A 15,516-nucleotide genomic window follows, 5' to 3' on the forward strand; every position below is an offset into this window, starting at 1 on the left:
GACTAGAACAGGCGAGAATTGGCATACAGAAATGCCCTGTGTTGTGTCCGCACGCTCACTCAGAGGACCTCGTCTACTGTTCTAGTAACAAGCTCTCTGTTCTAGAAATTCATACAACATCGCGCACACAGTTCCTTTTAAAGCGAAAAATTTTCACCTTCCTCCGAAGATTCCCGATTTCACTTCCTTTCTCCCGGCAATGGCTCATCATTCCTCCACTCTCCCATAGTTCAGTCCGTGAGTCATGTGACCTAGTTGAATAATTCATCACGTGACAGCACCTTAGTTTCTGATGATTAACAGCCGTAGATCCACAACATTGAGCGAGACCTCAAACTCGTGGTTGAGATCTCGATCGTACATCATATCTTCCGCCGTCACATAGCACTCCCCCTGGACACTAGCCCCATCCGGGCGCGGAGATTATTGAACTTTCCCTTCGGTAATGGCTTCCGTCAACATGTCGGCGAACATTAACTCTGTTGGGATGTAGATAGGGGTGATTATCCCCTTCTTTTCCAGGTCTCTGACGAAGTGATAAGCAATGTCAATGTGTTTTGAGCGGTCATTGACTTGTGGCTGTTTTACGAGATCAATGGAACCCTTATTGTCCATGAAGAGTTTCATCGGTCCCGTACCATCGGCACCATCGATATACCGACTATACCCCAGGTCTTTGAGAAACTGACCGATCCATTTGGCATGCTTCGCGGCCATCGCCGCTGCCACGTATTCTGCTTCAGTTGTCGAAGTTGCAATGCTTGTCTCCTTACGACTCCGCCATGAAACTGGACCTCCGCCAAGCAAGAAAATCATTCCCGACGTTGACTTCCTGTCCATTTTGTCGTTCGCAAAATCGGAGTCTGAATATCCTATGCATTGTGTCGCCGACTCTCCAACTGGTGCGTATCGGATACGCGTTGCACTTGTTGACCTCATGTATCGAAGCAGCGATTTCATCGCAACGGCATGCCTCTTCGTTGGATTCGTCATGAACTGCGCCAGTTTCCCGACGGTGAACGCGATGTCCGGACGTGTATATACCATTGGATACATCACACTTCCGATTTTTCTCTGATATTCTTCTTTCTGAGCGCTGGTTAAGTCGTCTTCCCCTTTCGACTTGTAGAGGTCCAATGTCGTTGAAAGAGGGATGGAAACCGTCCTCTTTCCCTTTTCGCTCATCCCAAATTGCTGCAGGAATTGTTCAACGTGGGCGCTTTGATCAAGGTATATCGTCCGCGTCTTGCGATCGCGTTCAATGCGAATACCCAAGACTCGAGAAATTTCTCCAAGATCCTTGATCCTGAATCGTTTCCCAAATGCCGTCTTGAAGTCTTGGTTCTCACGGAGTGTTTTCGCGGCGATTACCAAGTCGTCCACGTACAATCCGATGAACATTCCTGTCTTCTTGTTTCGAAACACACATGGCTCGCTGACGAGAGGATCGAAGCCCATTTCACGAAGTACCGAAGTGCATAAGTCATACCAGTCGCGAGCCGCTTGTTTCAGGCCATACAAGCTCTGGCAGACTTGTAAGACATGGCCATCTGGAACGTCCATTCCAGGCGGTGGCTCCATGTATATTGTCTCTTTGAGTATAAGCTGGTCAGGCTGATGGCCGTTCCTTGTTCCTCCCGTTCCGCAGCGACAAGCTCCGTGCTGGAGACGTCGATCAGATCATGTTGTACCGGAGTGCGTCCAACATCGAGACACATGACCACTTCTGTTCCCAATGCACTGGGATTTAACCTAGTAAGTAGTTACTTCTTATTGGGAACTTTGAAGGCCTTGGCCAGTGTCCATTTTCTTCACATCAACGGAATATGGACTCGTTCAAGAGATCATGGAGAAAAAAAAAAAAAAACCGATAACTTTACACCGCTCCAACCGCATCTGGCAGCTTGAGGCCGAAGGTCAGCCGAGCGGCAAAGTTCCGAATCAACGACAGGGTTCCCTACTCTCCATGCCACGCGGCCGCGTCTTCCCCCAAGGTCACGGAAAATGTACGGAGTAATCAATCATAAACCCTCGTAACGGAGAATTGTCAAACAACGAACCCTTGCGAGGGGATCCTGTCTCGTCACATCGGCCCCAAAATCTGACGTCTGATTGGTTGATTTCATCTTTCTATCACGGCTTCTCTGCTCAATCGCCAATCGTGCTTTTCCTCCCCCACCAAGTTCGTTTCTTGCCATCCCACCCCAAGGCCCAAGGGTGCGGCAAACTGGAAATTGACGGCCAGCGGTTGGCTGCCATAAAAGCTGGTCAAATAGCCAATGTCATGCAATTCCTATCTGCTCAGCTGAGTCAGCTCCAGCAGCCAACCCTGCAATCAGGATACTGTTATGTAGGCATTTATTTAGGTTCACGTATTTCATCCATGGCCAGCATATTAATGCATGTTTCGGGCCCTTTAATCCCCTTCGATCTCTACAGCATATTGCATCCTGTTACATTCTTCGTTGTACAGACTATGTGATTTCGATTTTACTTCGTGTACCATTCCTGCACTGGTGTTGCGGGCATTGGAGTCATTTTCATACCCCTGGTTTGTGATGTATTCTTCATGGTCTCTCATGGTTGTCTGTAGATAACGGCAGACCGGAATCTTTGAGAAGGGCTCTCATAGCATCTTGGCTTGTCTGTAAAGCTCTTTCGCTGACTACGTTTTGCCAGGATTCACGCGGCACAGTGGCTTGGTGCTTCACTCCGTGTTCCATGTTCCATGTCTCGACGACCTTGACTAACTCCGGAGCGTTATCCGTCCGTACTGCCATTAGCCGTCTCCCGGATTCGAGTTCCACGGTCGCTTTCCAACGGTCCAGTTTCGGTTTTACCGTGTCGACCTTCGATCAGGTATTGGGATCACCCAACCTTTCCGACTTGCATAGTCGACGATTTGGAGGAAGTATTGATTTCCGTTAATACTCTTCCCAAATGGACCGCAAACATCCATACTAACGAGTTCCAGCAATTCCGTCTTGAGGGCCGACGGTCCAAAGTTTTCGCGCCTCATCTTCGTCTCCAAGCGCACATCACACTTGTCTTCTCCTGATCCTGGGGCAATCCGTTTCCGTAGACCATCCGTTATTGTATGTTGGTTTCTCAGCTTGGTCTTACCGAGGTGCCCGAGTCTCCGATGCCACAAATTGTATTCGCTGGTTTCTTCCATGTCGCTCTCTGCTTCCCCAACGAGTGCAGCATCACCAATTGTGCCCTGAGTTCTGTTGTCGAGTCCGGCAATCAGCGCAGTCTCATCGGTTCTTCGTGTGAAGTCACTCAGGCACCAAAATCGGCCTCTCTGGTCAGCCCTGATCAACAGCTTCCCGTTCCGGTAGAACAACATCTCAGGACCGGAGATTGAGCATTCAAGTCCTTTTGCTGTTAGTGTCTGGACCGATACAAGATTAACACCGAGATCAGGCACGTAAAGCACGTCCTTGAGACAAATGGTGTTCCGTGCAGCGTCCGCGATTCGCACGGTTCCAATCCCGCAGATCGGTAATCGCGCGCCACCAGTTTGAACTTTCCGATTCGTTGTCAACGGTCGAAAGTGAGTGAACATGTCCTTATTGGACGTCATGTGAGCCGTGGCACCAGTGTCGACAATCCATTCGTGTTGATCAGTTGTCGGCAACTGGTTCGGTACTGTCTCATCACTTTCTTGATGTGTCCATGATGCGGCCCGTTTTCTCGTGATCTCCTTGGTGGTGGAATGCAGAGGGTGTGGCCCTCGTGCCATCAGGACCTCTTCACCATCCCCCGGTTCGTGAAGCGAATCGACCATATTGTCCATTCGTGACCAGTGACCTCGTTCGTCGGCACTCTCATGACGATCATTCTCCTCTGAGGACATCCATTTCTTGAAGCGTCGGAAGGTCTTAAGTTCTTCACAGTCCTTTGCACGGTGGCCTTCCTTGTCGCAGATGAAACAACGGCCCTTCTGATCGTTGTTGTTACCGCGTTTTCTGTCGAACTTCTTGTTGCTGTTACCCGCCTTTCCCTTTGGCGGGGGTCCAGGTTGGCCATAGCGATTTTTGTTCTTCCAGGAACCGCTTTTATGCTCCGGTCTCTTCCCTTTTCCTTTCCCGCGACGGTCATTACCGTAGTGCGCGCCTTCATCGGTCTTTCCGGCCATTTCCTCCAATGCGGCCTCCTTCTCGAGTACGCGCGTCAAGCACTCGTTTAGATTCTCCTCGGTGATCGTGGTGTTCTCCAAAGCATCGACAACCATTGTGTACTCGTCTGGAAGCGAATGCAGAAACCGATGAAATATCATTGGCTTCGTGTGCGCGGTATATCCAGCCATCATGTTCAATTTCCGAGCCATTGCGTCGATCCGGTCATAAGCCTCTTGCACACTTTCGTCGTCCTTCTTCCGGTACTTGGCATATGTGCCCAGGAGTGAGTCATAGTGTCTGGGCAGGATTTTGAGGTACCGTTCCCTCAGCGCTCGGTAGAATCCAGCCGGGTCCCCTCGGTGGCTGTCTGCCAAAGTCTGGTCCGGAATCAACTTTCGCAGAACCGAATCATTTATTTCCTTTGATTCAAATGTACGGAGTACTCCATACTTCAAAGTCTCGACAATCTAGAGCTCTCCTTAAGAGATAAAGAAGGAAAAAAGGAAAACATGCAGCAGCTGGGATTCGCTGGTGGTCACCCACCCAACTACTAACCAGCCGGCGTGTGGCTTAAGTACGGCTGAGCGGACGGGAAGCCCTGTTTTCCACACCCTATGGCCGCATGTACTTGAACCTTTCTGAACACAACCTATTAGTGACATCGTGTGGAAGGATTTTGGTTTCCTCAAAAGCTGGGAGCTCAACACTCGAGTTTACAGGTCATCCAGCGGTTTGTTTACGTTCGAGGAGGGTCACATAACCATTAGTTATCTTTCTTAACTATCGAGACGGAAACCCTGCGAAAACTAAGTGCCCAGTGGTATTTATCATCACATGACGATTAGATAACGAACCGAGCTTATCACTCTCGACGTCATCGCATGCATCCTCCGTATCCGATATCGTACTATACTCCGTCCGTCCTGCTTAGGCCACTTCTAGTGATAGCTCCTGCTGCCTCTTCATCACGGACCGGTCGGAACTTGCTCCTGTAATTTCCACTTTTTGCACGATGGCCATGGAAATGGCGTTCCGTGCCGTGCCTCGATTGTTTGTCCGATGCAGGCCGCGAATTCCGCCGTGTGAGGCACGAGCGACTCATTCAAAACAATTCCATGATGCGGTCCCTATCGGGAAAAGCATTGCTTCAAGAAGACACGTCACACTCTTAGCTGCATATTCGCATCGCTTCCCACACTGGGTTGGCAGGTCGCAGGCTACTACCGTTCCTTGGAATCTTTCTAGTCGAACGTTTGCAGAACTCAAACCGACGGATGGCAAAAGCCAGGCGGATTTACTTATCGAAGAGCTGCAGGAGCTGTAAGTCTAAATGATTCAAAAAAACTGTTTGTGAACATGTCACTGATCCGAAGTAATCCACTGCAGGTATGAAATGGCCAAGGATGAATTCGAAATCGCAACTGAGAGCACAAACAACGCCACGATCTACGCCGCTTCGGACCGCGAGTCCGCACGTGACGCTTTGGATCATCTCAAGCGTGTCTATACCCTCTATACTGAGATGACGACGTCATCCGCTTCCGATACGCCCGCGGGAACTCAGGGTGGAGAATCCGCACCAGTCCCCAAGGAGCCCGTGCTCCAGAACGCCGCGGAACAGATTCAGGCCGGCCGTTCCGATCCATTGGTCTCCGGAGACCCGGCGTCTGGCGCGCCAATGTTTGGGGAACCGGCGACGGTCATGAATGTCACTCCGAATTATAACCCGGAGGAGATTGACCCAGCTGTGAAGGAAGAGGTGAAGCGGAGAATCGGTCAGCGGATACGGGAGCTGCAAGCCGCGGTGGAGAATTTGGAGGAGCAAGCTCGGAATGAGTCATGACTATGACTCGTCGCCATGCTGCTCAATAGATTATCAATGTACGAAAGTAGCTAGATACTACTTATTTCCGTTCTGATGTTGCTGTCATGTACCTAATATACTGAAAGACATGCTACTGATGATGGTTCACTCTGGTAGCTGAATTTGCTAGAACCGGCAATATATTTCTCCCAAAAGGTTGTCACAATTGTTGATTTCCTATGAACTAAAACTGATACCTAAAGTCCGGAGCTCGGTCACTCCACTCCTCCGGTGGCACGGTCTTGCCCTCGGCAATCATCCTATCCTTTTCCCGCTCCCGGCGCTTGTAGAGGGTCAAGACTACCCACCATGCGCACCAGGCAAAGGCGAGGCAGCCAAGGGACCACGAGTGGCCCAGGACAAACTCCGGGGCAGAGTTGGTCTGATAGATCTGACCGGCAACAACACCTCCGATGTTGGTTAGAGTCAGCAGAATGCCGGTACTGGCGGCACGTTTGCCGTCCGGCGCGCAGTTAGACGAGAGCCATGTGATGTTGGTGCCCGTGCAGAGGAAGCATGCCGTGGCGATGAGGTAGGTGGCGAAGTAGCGCACCCCTGGAGAAGTGACGCCTGCGACGAGGATGGCATACCCTGTGATTCCGAACGGGCAGATCGTGATGAGGGACAAGAACCGCGCTTTGTATTTGTCGGCAAGCACGGCGCCGACACCGTAGACAATCGCACCCCAGAGATTGACTGGGAGGAACAAGTCAGACCAGAAGACTGGGAGCTGACAGGAGAGAGGGTCATACCTGGAATGACAAGATATTGAGCCTGAACTGTCGAGTAGTTGAATCCATCCTTCAGAATGATGGGCAGAAACGTGCCGAAACCTAGGAACGGGGTGAGTTCACACCGAGACTCAGCACAGTTTCATCGTGCCTTACCATAGAGGATGGTCACGACGCAAATCTGGATACAAGCATGGAGCCAGCTCTTGATGTCCTTGGCGGCCATCTTGATATCCTTGAGCTTGTAGTGGCCCTGGCCACCGCTATAGGACGCAGTGATCTCCGCCCGGTACCGCATAATCACCCGGTCATCCTCGTTCAAGAAATAGGCCGTCTCGAAGTTCTTTGGAACCACGAAGACGCAGATGCCTGCCCAGACGAGCGTGATGATGCCTTCGATGATGTACAGCCTGAGTTTCTCATTAGCTCTGACGCCTTTGGCGACAACGAAAGAAAGGGGGAGGAATAACATACCATCTCCACCCGGGATAGTTGGCCACGCCATCCATGTGCAGAATGGCATACGCCAGTAATCCACCAAATGCACCGGACAGAGCCGAGGCCACTGCAAGCAAGAATGAGAATCAAACATCCCCGGAATGCAGTAGACATTACTTACCGAAGAGAAATGAAATCCGAGTCCCAAGCTCCTCCCGCTTGTACCAATCGCACAGGAAGAGTGTCATAGAGGGGAACAAGCAACCTTCAAAAAAGCCCAACAACAGTCGAGTCACAGCTAGCGAGGCAAAGTTCTGCACGAAACCCGTGCACAGACAAACCAGACCCCAGGAAAATGTGATGAAGGGAATGACGCGGTTATATTGCAGCCGCTTGACTAAAATCGACGTTGGGAACTGAGGGGAAAAGTCAGCCACCAGTTACTCGTCAACGAGCAGTCTGATTGAAACATACCTCGGCAAGAATGTAAAAGATATAGAAAATTGAGACACAAATCTGCAAGACATCAGCCCTTGTCAATGCCTCGTATAAAGAGGGGGGTTCAAGGAAGAAACATACATTCAGCTGGCTCCCTTTCAAGCCAATATCCTCAGTCATTCCCTGCGTAGCAGCAAAGCCTATCTGACGTGATTGTTAGGTCTGAATTGAGAATCATCTGACGAGTAATGAGCTTACATTTCCACGATCAAGATACGAGATCAGCATCAACAGCATCATCACCGGCGCAATGAAGATGTCCAGTTTCCAGAGAAGCCTTCGCTCGCGCCGCGCGAACTCTTCTGAGGACATTGACCCGATCACATCGTCGCCAGTTCCGCTGAGTGTTGACTCGTTCCCGTTTTTGTCTTCGATATGCATTTGTTCATGCGATTTCTCATCCATTTTTGGAGGTCGTGCGATGCAAGAGACACTTCGATGCAGAAAGTTATAAATAGTATAAAGTATGGAAGGATAACTGGCAGAGCTCAATCAGAAACTGGAGCCCTCGATCGGCACCTGTATCATGAAGGTCCAAACCCCGGATTCATGACGGATCTTCTGATCATTTTAAGCAAGATTCTGGAGGTTACCAGAGGTCTGGAAAATCTGGGGAAGTTAACTTGCAAGAATGCTCCGTAATCCCGTTCGCCATGAGACTCGCAAGCTGCTTCCCCAACTTGGCCAAGAGTAGGAAGATGAATCGAAGCCTGAATGAGTGGGCACAAACATTGGGGTAGAAAGTACTAAGTACTCGTAGCGTGAGGCTTGCAATTGCGCTTCGAGATAGCTTGATGCAAGCTTGACGGCGGCTACGCCGAACCCGTTATGGCAGTATTGCTCGGAAATCCTCCGTCCCTTACTGAAAGTTGCTTGTTGAGCGGAAGTTGGATGCCGAGACGATCCAGAGAACTTCATGACCCCCCGCACTAACAGGATTAAGCTTGTGGGGTTCCTCTGATCACCCAATGGTTCTCCGTGCTTGATTAGATCCATAGGTCCCTAATCCACATTGATTCTGCATTCCACACTCCACAGTTGGGGAAGACAACTAACCCTAATTCCCCGACCGAAGCTTCCGCCCAGACTCTGTCCACTCTATCCACTCAACTGGGCCTAGCCCTAATTGGCCTTAGGGCTTTGGCCAACTGTCAGGGAACTCCAGTTGGAGAGATTTCCCCAACTGTCTCCAATTATGTACGGAGTACTCCCTTCTCGTAATGTCAAGAAATAGTACTATCGATCATAGATGGTGACCTGGTGAGGTCGCCTCTTTGCCAGTTTACAGAGTAACATTGAAAACGGTCCAATTGCATGGGTCGCTACTACCTGCCAAATAGCGTAGAATTCATGACCTCTTTTTCAGTTCTTCGTTCAGTATCGGAGCAGCCACATTCACTGTGTGCAAACTCAATGCCGTCGCAATCTCCAGAACCTCCATGATCTCCTGTGGGGATGCACCATACCGCAACGCATTTCGCATGTGTAGCTTAAGCCCGGGAACGTAGAGATGAGTCGCCGCCGCATCAAACGCGCAATAAACGAATTCCTTGACCTGAATGACTGTAAGCGTGATGTTTCGGGAAACCTATGGTCAAGACGCATGCGTAGTAGTACCTTTGGCTCCAATGCGCCTCGGTCCCCATGCTCAGTCTTTTTGGTCCACGGTACGGATGAGAAGTCCAGGTATGCTTCGAAAAAGTCGGGATCTAGACGTAGAAAGTCCTCCCAAAAAGTGTGCCAATATCCGCGGTTCTTAGTAAACTCGGCTTTGAGGCGTTCCTGTCGATCGTCGAACGGAGCTGCCTGGGCCGCTGGGTGGTTCTCCTCTCGAAGCACTTCGAACAACAGCGGGACACCAATGTTGCAAGCATGTATACCCAGCGTCGATGTCAGTTCGAGTACCTCGATGATTTCGGATTTCGTGGCACCAGCGTTGAGGGCTGACTGGATATGCTCTCTGATTCCAGGCGTGTAAAGATGAGTCGATGCGCTGTCGACTGCCAGGGCGATCAGGGCCTGTACTTTGGGCGAAAGATGTTGATGTCCCTTGCGCTTGGGGATTCCACGTAGATTCACGCTGGCCAGGAATAGCTCGGGACTGAGACTGAGAAGGCTTTGCCAGCTCTCGTTCCAAGCATGGTCTCCGTTCTCGGCGACGAAGGTTTTCTTAAGCTCGTCTGCGGACATCTCGATCGTCGGTAGTTCACCTTTCGTTGATGCAGTCGCAAATTGTTGTCTAATGGTCATGGCTGCGTGATAATTTATAGCAGTACGAATCCTCGATCGTCTCGAACTCAGGTGCCAGGGTACAGACTGGTACCCCACCCGGCCGTTGGAGTATTGATCTTGCGGCAGACTAGGGCGCTTTGCGGTGCACATACTGGGCACCCTTCAAGCACCAGCATGACTAGAGAGGCTTACGCTGTTGTCGTGCCATGAAGAAAGTTGTATTTGCCATCCACTTTCTAAATCGTTACTTCTAGTTACAAACGACTCGGAATAGTAATTGTGTTCCGTCCCCAAAAGCGTGCCCGATTCTTCTCATCGGCTTCCCACTCGTCATCATGAGCAAGGATCACTTCTATTCCACCTTCTTCTAGCTGACGAATCTTCTTAATGGTTTCTGCTGCTTGCTTTTTATCAGCATGGATGCAGCAGATGTGGCCTTCTGAGTCCAGCCATTCGCCAATCTCCCGCTCTCCACGGATAATGCGCCGGTCATGGCAAGCATCACCAGCGAGATATGTCCAGTTCCCCTCACCGGTCTGAACGAGAAGATTGACATGTCCAGGCAAATGGCCTGGCGCGTCGACAATAAACACCGTTCCGTCTTGGAAGATGTCCATGGCCCTCAGGTCCGACTGTGGCAGCGTCTTCCAAGGGCGATTGAAGTTCAATTCCCCCGGTACTGTTTGCGAGTCCTGACCGACGGTGCCTGCAAATTGGTGGTTCGGACTTTTCAGCTCAATTGTTCTGTCAGGCGGGAGAATGTCTGGCTCGAAGAAGGAGTGACTGCCACGCAAGTTATTTTCCTTCTTAGGTTTGAATAGATCCCAAGCTCCGTGACCAATGACGAAAGTGCTCTTCTGGAAGTCTCGTGGTTCGCCAATGTGATCCCAATGAACCTAGAGTAGGATAGTCAGCGAAAAAGTCCTTTCTATGTGAAAATTGGGTTACGTACATGTGAAAAGATCACATAGTCAATGTCATCAGGTCTTAACCCTCCCAAAGCCAGACTCTTGACTACATCTGGATCGGTGGTCAAGGGACGTCTCGTCTCAAGATGACGTTGGATTTCTTCGGGATACCGCTTCACATCTCGTCTCAGGCCCAAGTCGAAAACCATTCGAGTGAGTCTTCCAGTGAGAGGATGTCGGTGCTGAATCAAAAAGGCAAGCGACGGCACGGTCCTGCGTGCATCCTCAGACGCCGGATGAATGAAGTACTTCTCAGGTAGCGTGAAATGGCCTGCCGAAAGGGCGTGGAGCTGGACAGTTGCTCTCAGTTTCTCTGAGGAGGATCGGGGAGCATGCTGGACTGCTATTGTTGACATTCTGAAATTGACTATTCAAGCAAAGAGCGCGAATTCGGGTTATCCAGGAACAATTCCATGAGCTTTTCGAGGTCTAACTTTTCCTTAGCATCTTCGTGTTCTCGGGGCCATTGATAATAGCATGAACCTTAGTAGAGTACAGATTGTCGCTCTTCTTTCTTGAGTTGGTTCCACCTCAAGAGACGTCAATTGACCGTGTTGGAGTAACCCCCACACATCCTCCATGAATGCCGATGGATACAATCCGTTACCGACAACCAAGCTACCAAGTTATTCTCCGACGCCTCTCCACCAACTGAAGGTTTCCGAACGTGAATTTGTCTTCGTCATATTAATTGATGATGGTAATATTGGAGAGTATCTGGACAGCGATTAAAGGCAGATCGTTTAGGAATTCGGAATCTCAACAAAAGCACCTGACATTCAATATGCCTGAGTTTCGAGCGGTTGGCTTCATCGGCCTCGGAGCCATGGGAATTCCCATGGTCCGTCACTTAGCCGATAAACTACCGGCCGAGGTACATATCCACGTCTTTGACATTGTCCAAAGCGTGGTCGACGAGCTCTCAACACTATACCAAGGAAAAATATTCGGAGCAAGCAACGCGAGAGACGTGGCAGCCAAGTCGGTATGGATCTGTCCCAAGTTTTCTCTTGTTCTCGCAGCTGGTGAAGTTCACATTGACCAGCTTTTGTCAGGACGTCATCTTCACCATGGTGCCCGAAGGATCGCATGTTCGCAGTGTCTACCTCGACGACGAAAATAGCATTTGCTCGACCAATATCAGTAACAAGCTCCTCATCGACTGCTCAACTATCGACACTGCCACAAGTCTACAAGTCAAAGATTACATAGCAACAAGATTCCCCTCTGCCTCATTCTACGACGCTCCAGTGAGCGGAGGCGTGCTCGGTGCTGAGAAAGGCACAATCGCATTTTTCTTGGGCTGCGCCGAAGACGATCCTAACTTGCCTAGAATCTCCGAGCTGCTCCGCATGATGGGCAAAGAGATCATTCCCTGCGGCGCTCCCTCCCATGGTCTCGCTGCGAAGCTCTCGAACAATTACCTCTCAGGGATCATTGCGATTGCATGCTCCGAAGCCTTCGACATGGGCATGCGAGCGGGTTTGGATCCCCGGATTCTTGCCAAAGTGTATGCCGCCGGAACGGCTCAGAATACAATCTGCGATCGTTTCAATCCGGTTCCAGGGGTTGCACCTGAGGCACCATCTACGAAAGGCTATAAAGGCGGCTTCAAAGTGCAGCTGATGCGCAAAGACTTCGGCCTGGCAGTCGATATGGCGAAGAGGGTCAATGCGAAGCTGGTGCTGGGCGATGCTGGACTGCAGACATACGAGAATGCCAGCAAAGATCCTCGCTGTCGAGACTTGGATTCCCGGGTGGTGTTTAGGTATCTGGGAGGAGATGAGGACTGGGCAAAAAAATTCCAAAAAAATTCCAATGATTCACGAGATCAAGTAAATAGCTCTTAGTTACCACATCTAAAATAGACGTTGATATCATTGCTGTTGTACAATACTGAGAACAAAGCATGCTCTTTACAATCGATGAGATACTACGGTGTTACACCGAGCAGAAGAGTCATCAAACAGGCCATCAACTTGTCTGGATACCCCCTCTTGACCAACACTCATATCTCACATCAACATCATCCAAATGGCTAGGTAGTTTTCACATAGCATTGGATGTATTCATTTGAAACCTACAATTTCTCCACAGACTTGCTGGTGGCTGAGTGGCGGCTACTGTTAGTACTAGGAGTTTACCGGTAGTTTCTTGGAGTTAGTGCTTATCTTATCAGATCTGTTGGGGTCTTGGGGAACCTTGGGGTAAGCTGTCTATCTTATCGAAGGTGGGGGCGGGGTAGGCTAGTAATGTACTCCGTACGTTCTCCCAAATTCGAATCGGATAGCCCTCCGAGCATTCCCCGAATGCTGCAGTGATTCTTGCACACATGCATGACAAGTGAGAACCGTGTTGTACCGGGCCAACTGACCAGTAACTCCGACGAAGCCGGTTGATGTGCCCAAACATAAAACATTGATTGCCTTTCAAGTTGAACCATCGTCCGTCTCCCTTTCTCTTCGGCACCAGCTACACTCCTGACCCTGGTTCACGGTCAACTATCATACATTCGCATCACAAGAGCTGCACAAAAGTTTCAGTGATTATCCCGCATTTCAGCGATTTCCATCATGTCGACCAACCCGAACCACCCCGATCTGCACAAGGTTCTTTTCGAGGAGGGCCTCAAGGTCCGGCGCGAAGTCGTCGGAGATGACTACGTCGATCGAGCCCTCGCCAATGGATCGACCGAATTCTCACGGCCGGGCCAGGAACTGGTGACCGAGTTTTGCTGGGGCTATGCCTGGACCCGGCCGGGCTTGGAGCGCAAACAGCGTTCCCTAATGAATATTGGAATGTTGATGGCCCTGAACCGATCGCCAGAATTGGGAGTGCATATCCGCGGGGCTATCCGAAACGGACTGACCGAGACCGAAATCCGCGAGGCCATTCTGCATGCTACGACTTATTGTGGTGTTCCTGCTGGTGTGGAAGCTATGAAAGTCGCGGAGAGAGTGCTGGATGAGATGGCGGCCAAGGGCGAGCATGTGCGTCAACTGGGGAGGAAGGTCGAGTTGTAGGTAATCTATGAGAAGCACGGGCATCAGCGTGATTTGCCAATGGCATTGTGGAAAAATTGTGGAACTACTCCAAGTACATAGGTCGACAAGCTACTTCTCTTTGTTAGCCCTCGAATTGAAAAGTCTTTGAAATCCTAGAACCTCTTTATCCGAAATGTTGATGTATAACTTGAATTTTAGCAAAGTGCCATTTTAACAATGAGATTTGGCAAAAAAGCTTTCCTGATTGATTGTAATGCTGCCTTTCGACGGAAGTTTTCGACAGAAACTCCGGAAATCGAATGCGTCGTTCAGCGTTGACGGAACTAGTCTATCTCAAACATGTTGTGGACGGCAAAGCGGTGCAAATATTCGTTCAATAATGACAATCATTCTGCACAAATGATCAACTTCACGGGATATTCATCAACAATGCAAATCGCGTCTCGAGCATCGAAACTTATATAACGACTCGAGAAAAACTTCTGCACTGCTCCTCAAACTCACATTTGGATCAAGTACTACATCGTCCTTGAGCAGAGATCTGTCCTGATTGTCAAAGAGATACAAACCATGGCTCTCAGGGTCCCGCGACCCCCACCTATCAAAAGTCAGATGGGTAAACAACTGATTCACAGATTTGCAAAATGTGGACATACAACTGAAACCGACAACTGCGTGCCACCACCGAAAAAGCTCATGAAGACAACAGAGTTTCCATCTTCTCGTGACAATCTTGTCCTCTGGGATTTGTATTGCATGGACTGTGATTGGAAATACACCGTGGAGAAAGCTGTCTGTGAACGCATGAGGGAGCAGATCGCCATCATGGAGCAGATGCGCATGCCGAAGGACAAAGTTGGCAATATGCAGATTTTGGTAAAGCGGTACACTCCTCAAGCAGACAAGCGCGACAAAATCATCCGCTTCATATATCATGTCCGCACAACAAACAAGGAAGGGAAGGAGTTCTGGAGGCCTTACAAGTTCATTGCCAGGCCAGCCAGGTCGTTGGACGGATTCATGTCCCACAAATGGAAGGCTTGGTTGGCTGAAGCTAAAAAAGAGGACTCCAAATGGTGGCTTTGCAACCAGGTTTGCATGATCGAGCTTGAGATTTCTGAGATCTTGGAAGCATTCGAACGCAGATGGAACGAAGATAGCGACGACCATACGCCAGTTCCGTCCGCTAAGACCGGACAGATGGAATATTTTGACCCAGACATGACTGACAAGTACCACAATGAGGTCAATGAGCTTATTGAGTTGATCGGAGAGTCCTCGGAGGAAGTGTTGCAGGCTGGCGCTCAGTTCAGTTGAGAAACCTGAGTGGGAGACGTCTCTGTAGACAGATCGGTACTGTAGTCATGTCCTCATCCTTATCACAATGGCACTTTTTTCGCTCTTTAGTTAGTCCATCTGCGAATAGGAAGCCGAAGGTCTTCTCCAAAGAGAGTAGACAAGCACGAGTACGTAGTACTCCGTAGGGAGTGAACTGCACGAGTACTGGTACTAAATGTACTCGTGCTTAAGTTCCCAGGACGAATGTGAAAATAATGTGAAATGTGCTAGAAACTTAGAACTGTAGAAGTACTCACTTCATTCGCATGCACAACCCTAATCGGAGATTGGTTTGAAGATCGATAGAGGTGTGCATAG

General features: G+C 49.8%; 8 protein-coding genes across 8 annotated transcripts; 4 read left to right on the forward strand and 4 right to left on the reverse strand.

Annotated features, from left to right (window-relative positions):
* Positions 1 to 423: 423 nt before the first annotated feature.
* On the reverse strand, positions 424 to 1,581 carry VTN31DRAFT_3258 (uncharacterized protein; the record flags this gene model as incomplete). The annotated part of the gene is made up of 1 exon (XM_069403517.1): positions 424 to 1,581. One exon carries the CDS (start codon positions 1,579 to 1,581, stop codon positions 424 to 426), a length of 1,158 nt encoding a protein of 385 aa, XP_069262691.1.
* A 1,140-nt stretch (positions 1,582 to 2,721) lies between these two features.
* On the forward strand, positions 2,722 to 2,988 carry VTN31DRAFT_3259 (uncharacterized protein; the record flags this gene model as incomplete). The annotated part of the gene is made up of 2 exons (XM_069403518.1): positions 2,722 to 2,911; positions 2,975 to 2,988. The coding sequence occupies 2 exons, from the start codon at positions 2,722 to 2,724 to the stop codon at positions 2,986 to 2,988; spliced, it is 204 nt and encodes a 67-aa protein (XP_069262692.1).
* A 2,148-nt stretch (positions 2,989 to 5,136) lies between these two features.
* VTN31DRAFT_3260 (uncharacterized protein) lies at positions 5,137 to 5,967 on the forward strand (the record flags this gene model as incomplete). The annotated part of the gene is made up of 2 exons (XM_069403520.1): positions 5,137 to 5,444; positions 5,511 to 5,967. The coding sequence occupies 2 exons, from the start codon at positions 5,137 to 5,139 to the stop codon at positions 5,965 to 5,967; spliced, it is 765 nt and encodes a 254-aa protein (XP_069262693.1).
* Positions 5,968 to 6,172: 205 nt separating this feature from the next.
* On the reverse strand, positions 6,173 to 8,060 carry VTN31DRAFT_3261 (uncharacterized protein; the record flags this gene model as incomplete). The annotated part of the gene is made up of 8 exons (XM_069403521.1): positions 6,173 to 6,684; positions 6,741 to 6,821; positions 6,876 to 7,129; positions 7,194 to 7,284; positions 7,339 to 7,573; positions 7,632 to 7,673; positions 7,737 to 7,799; positions 7,854 to 8,060. 8 exons carry the CDS (start codon positions 8,058 to 8,060, stop codon positions 6,173 to 6,175), a joined length of 1,485 nt encoding a protein of 494 aa, XP_069262694.1.
* Positions 8,061 to 9,003: 943 nt separating this feature from the next.
* VTN31DRAFT_3262 (uncharacterized protein) lies at positions 9,004 to 9,845 on the reverse strand (the record flags this gene model as incomplete). The annotated part of the gene is made up of 2 exons (XM_069403522.1): positions 9,004 to 9,210; positions 9,273 to 9,845. The coding sequence occupies 2 exons, from the start codon at positions 9,843 to 9,845 to the stop codon at positions 9,004 to 9,006; spliced, it is 780 nt and encodes a 259-aa protein (XP_069262695.1).
* Positions 9,846 to 10,141: 296 nt separating this feature from the next.
* On the reverse strand, positions 10,142 to 11,211 carry VTN31DRAFT_3263 (uncharacterized protein; the record flags this gene model as incomplete). The annotated part of the gene is made up of 2 exons (XM_069403523.1): positions 10,142 to 10,783; positions 10,840 to 11,211. 2 exons carry the CDS (start codon positions 11,209 to 11,211, stop codon positions 10,142 to 10,144), a joined length of 1,014 nt encoding a protein of 337 aa, XP_069262696.1.
* Positions 11,212 to 13,428: 2,217 nt separating this feature from the next.
* VTN31DRAFT_3264 (uncharacterized protein) lies at positions 13,429 to 13,878 on the forward strand (the record flags this gene model as incomplete). Its single annotated transcript, XM_069403524.1, has 1 exon — positions 13,429 to 13,878. The coding sequence occupies one exon, from the start codon at positions 13,429 to 13,431 to the stop codon at positions 13,876 to 13,878; it is 450 nt and encodes a 149-aa protein (XP_069262697.1).
* Positions 13,879 to 14,556: 678 nt separating this feature from the next.
* On the forward strand, positions 14,557 to 15,177 carry VTN31DRAFT_3265 (uncharacterized protein; the record flags this gene model as incomplete). The annotated part of the gene is made up of 1 exon (XM_069403525.1): positions 14,557 to 15,177. The coding sequence occupies one exon, from the start codon at positions 14,557 to 14,559 to the stop codon at positions 15,175 to 15,177; it is 621 nt and encodes a 206-aa protein (XP_069262698.1).
* Between the last annotated feature and the right edge of the window lie 339 nt (positions 15,178 to 15,516).

The sequence above is a fragment of the Thermomyces dupontii genome, assembly GCF_041956625.1.
Source record: "Thermomyces dupontii strain NRRL 2155 unplaced genomic scaffold VTN31scaffold_2, whole genome shotgun sequence".
Classification (NCBI taxonomy): domain Eukaryota; kingdom Fungi; phylum Ascomycota; class Eurotiomycetes; order Eurotiales; family Trichocomaceae; genus Thermomyces; species Thermomyces dupontii.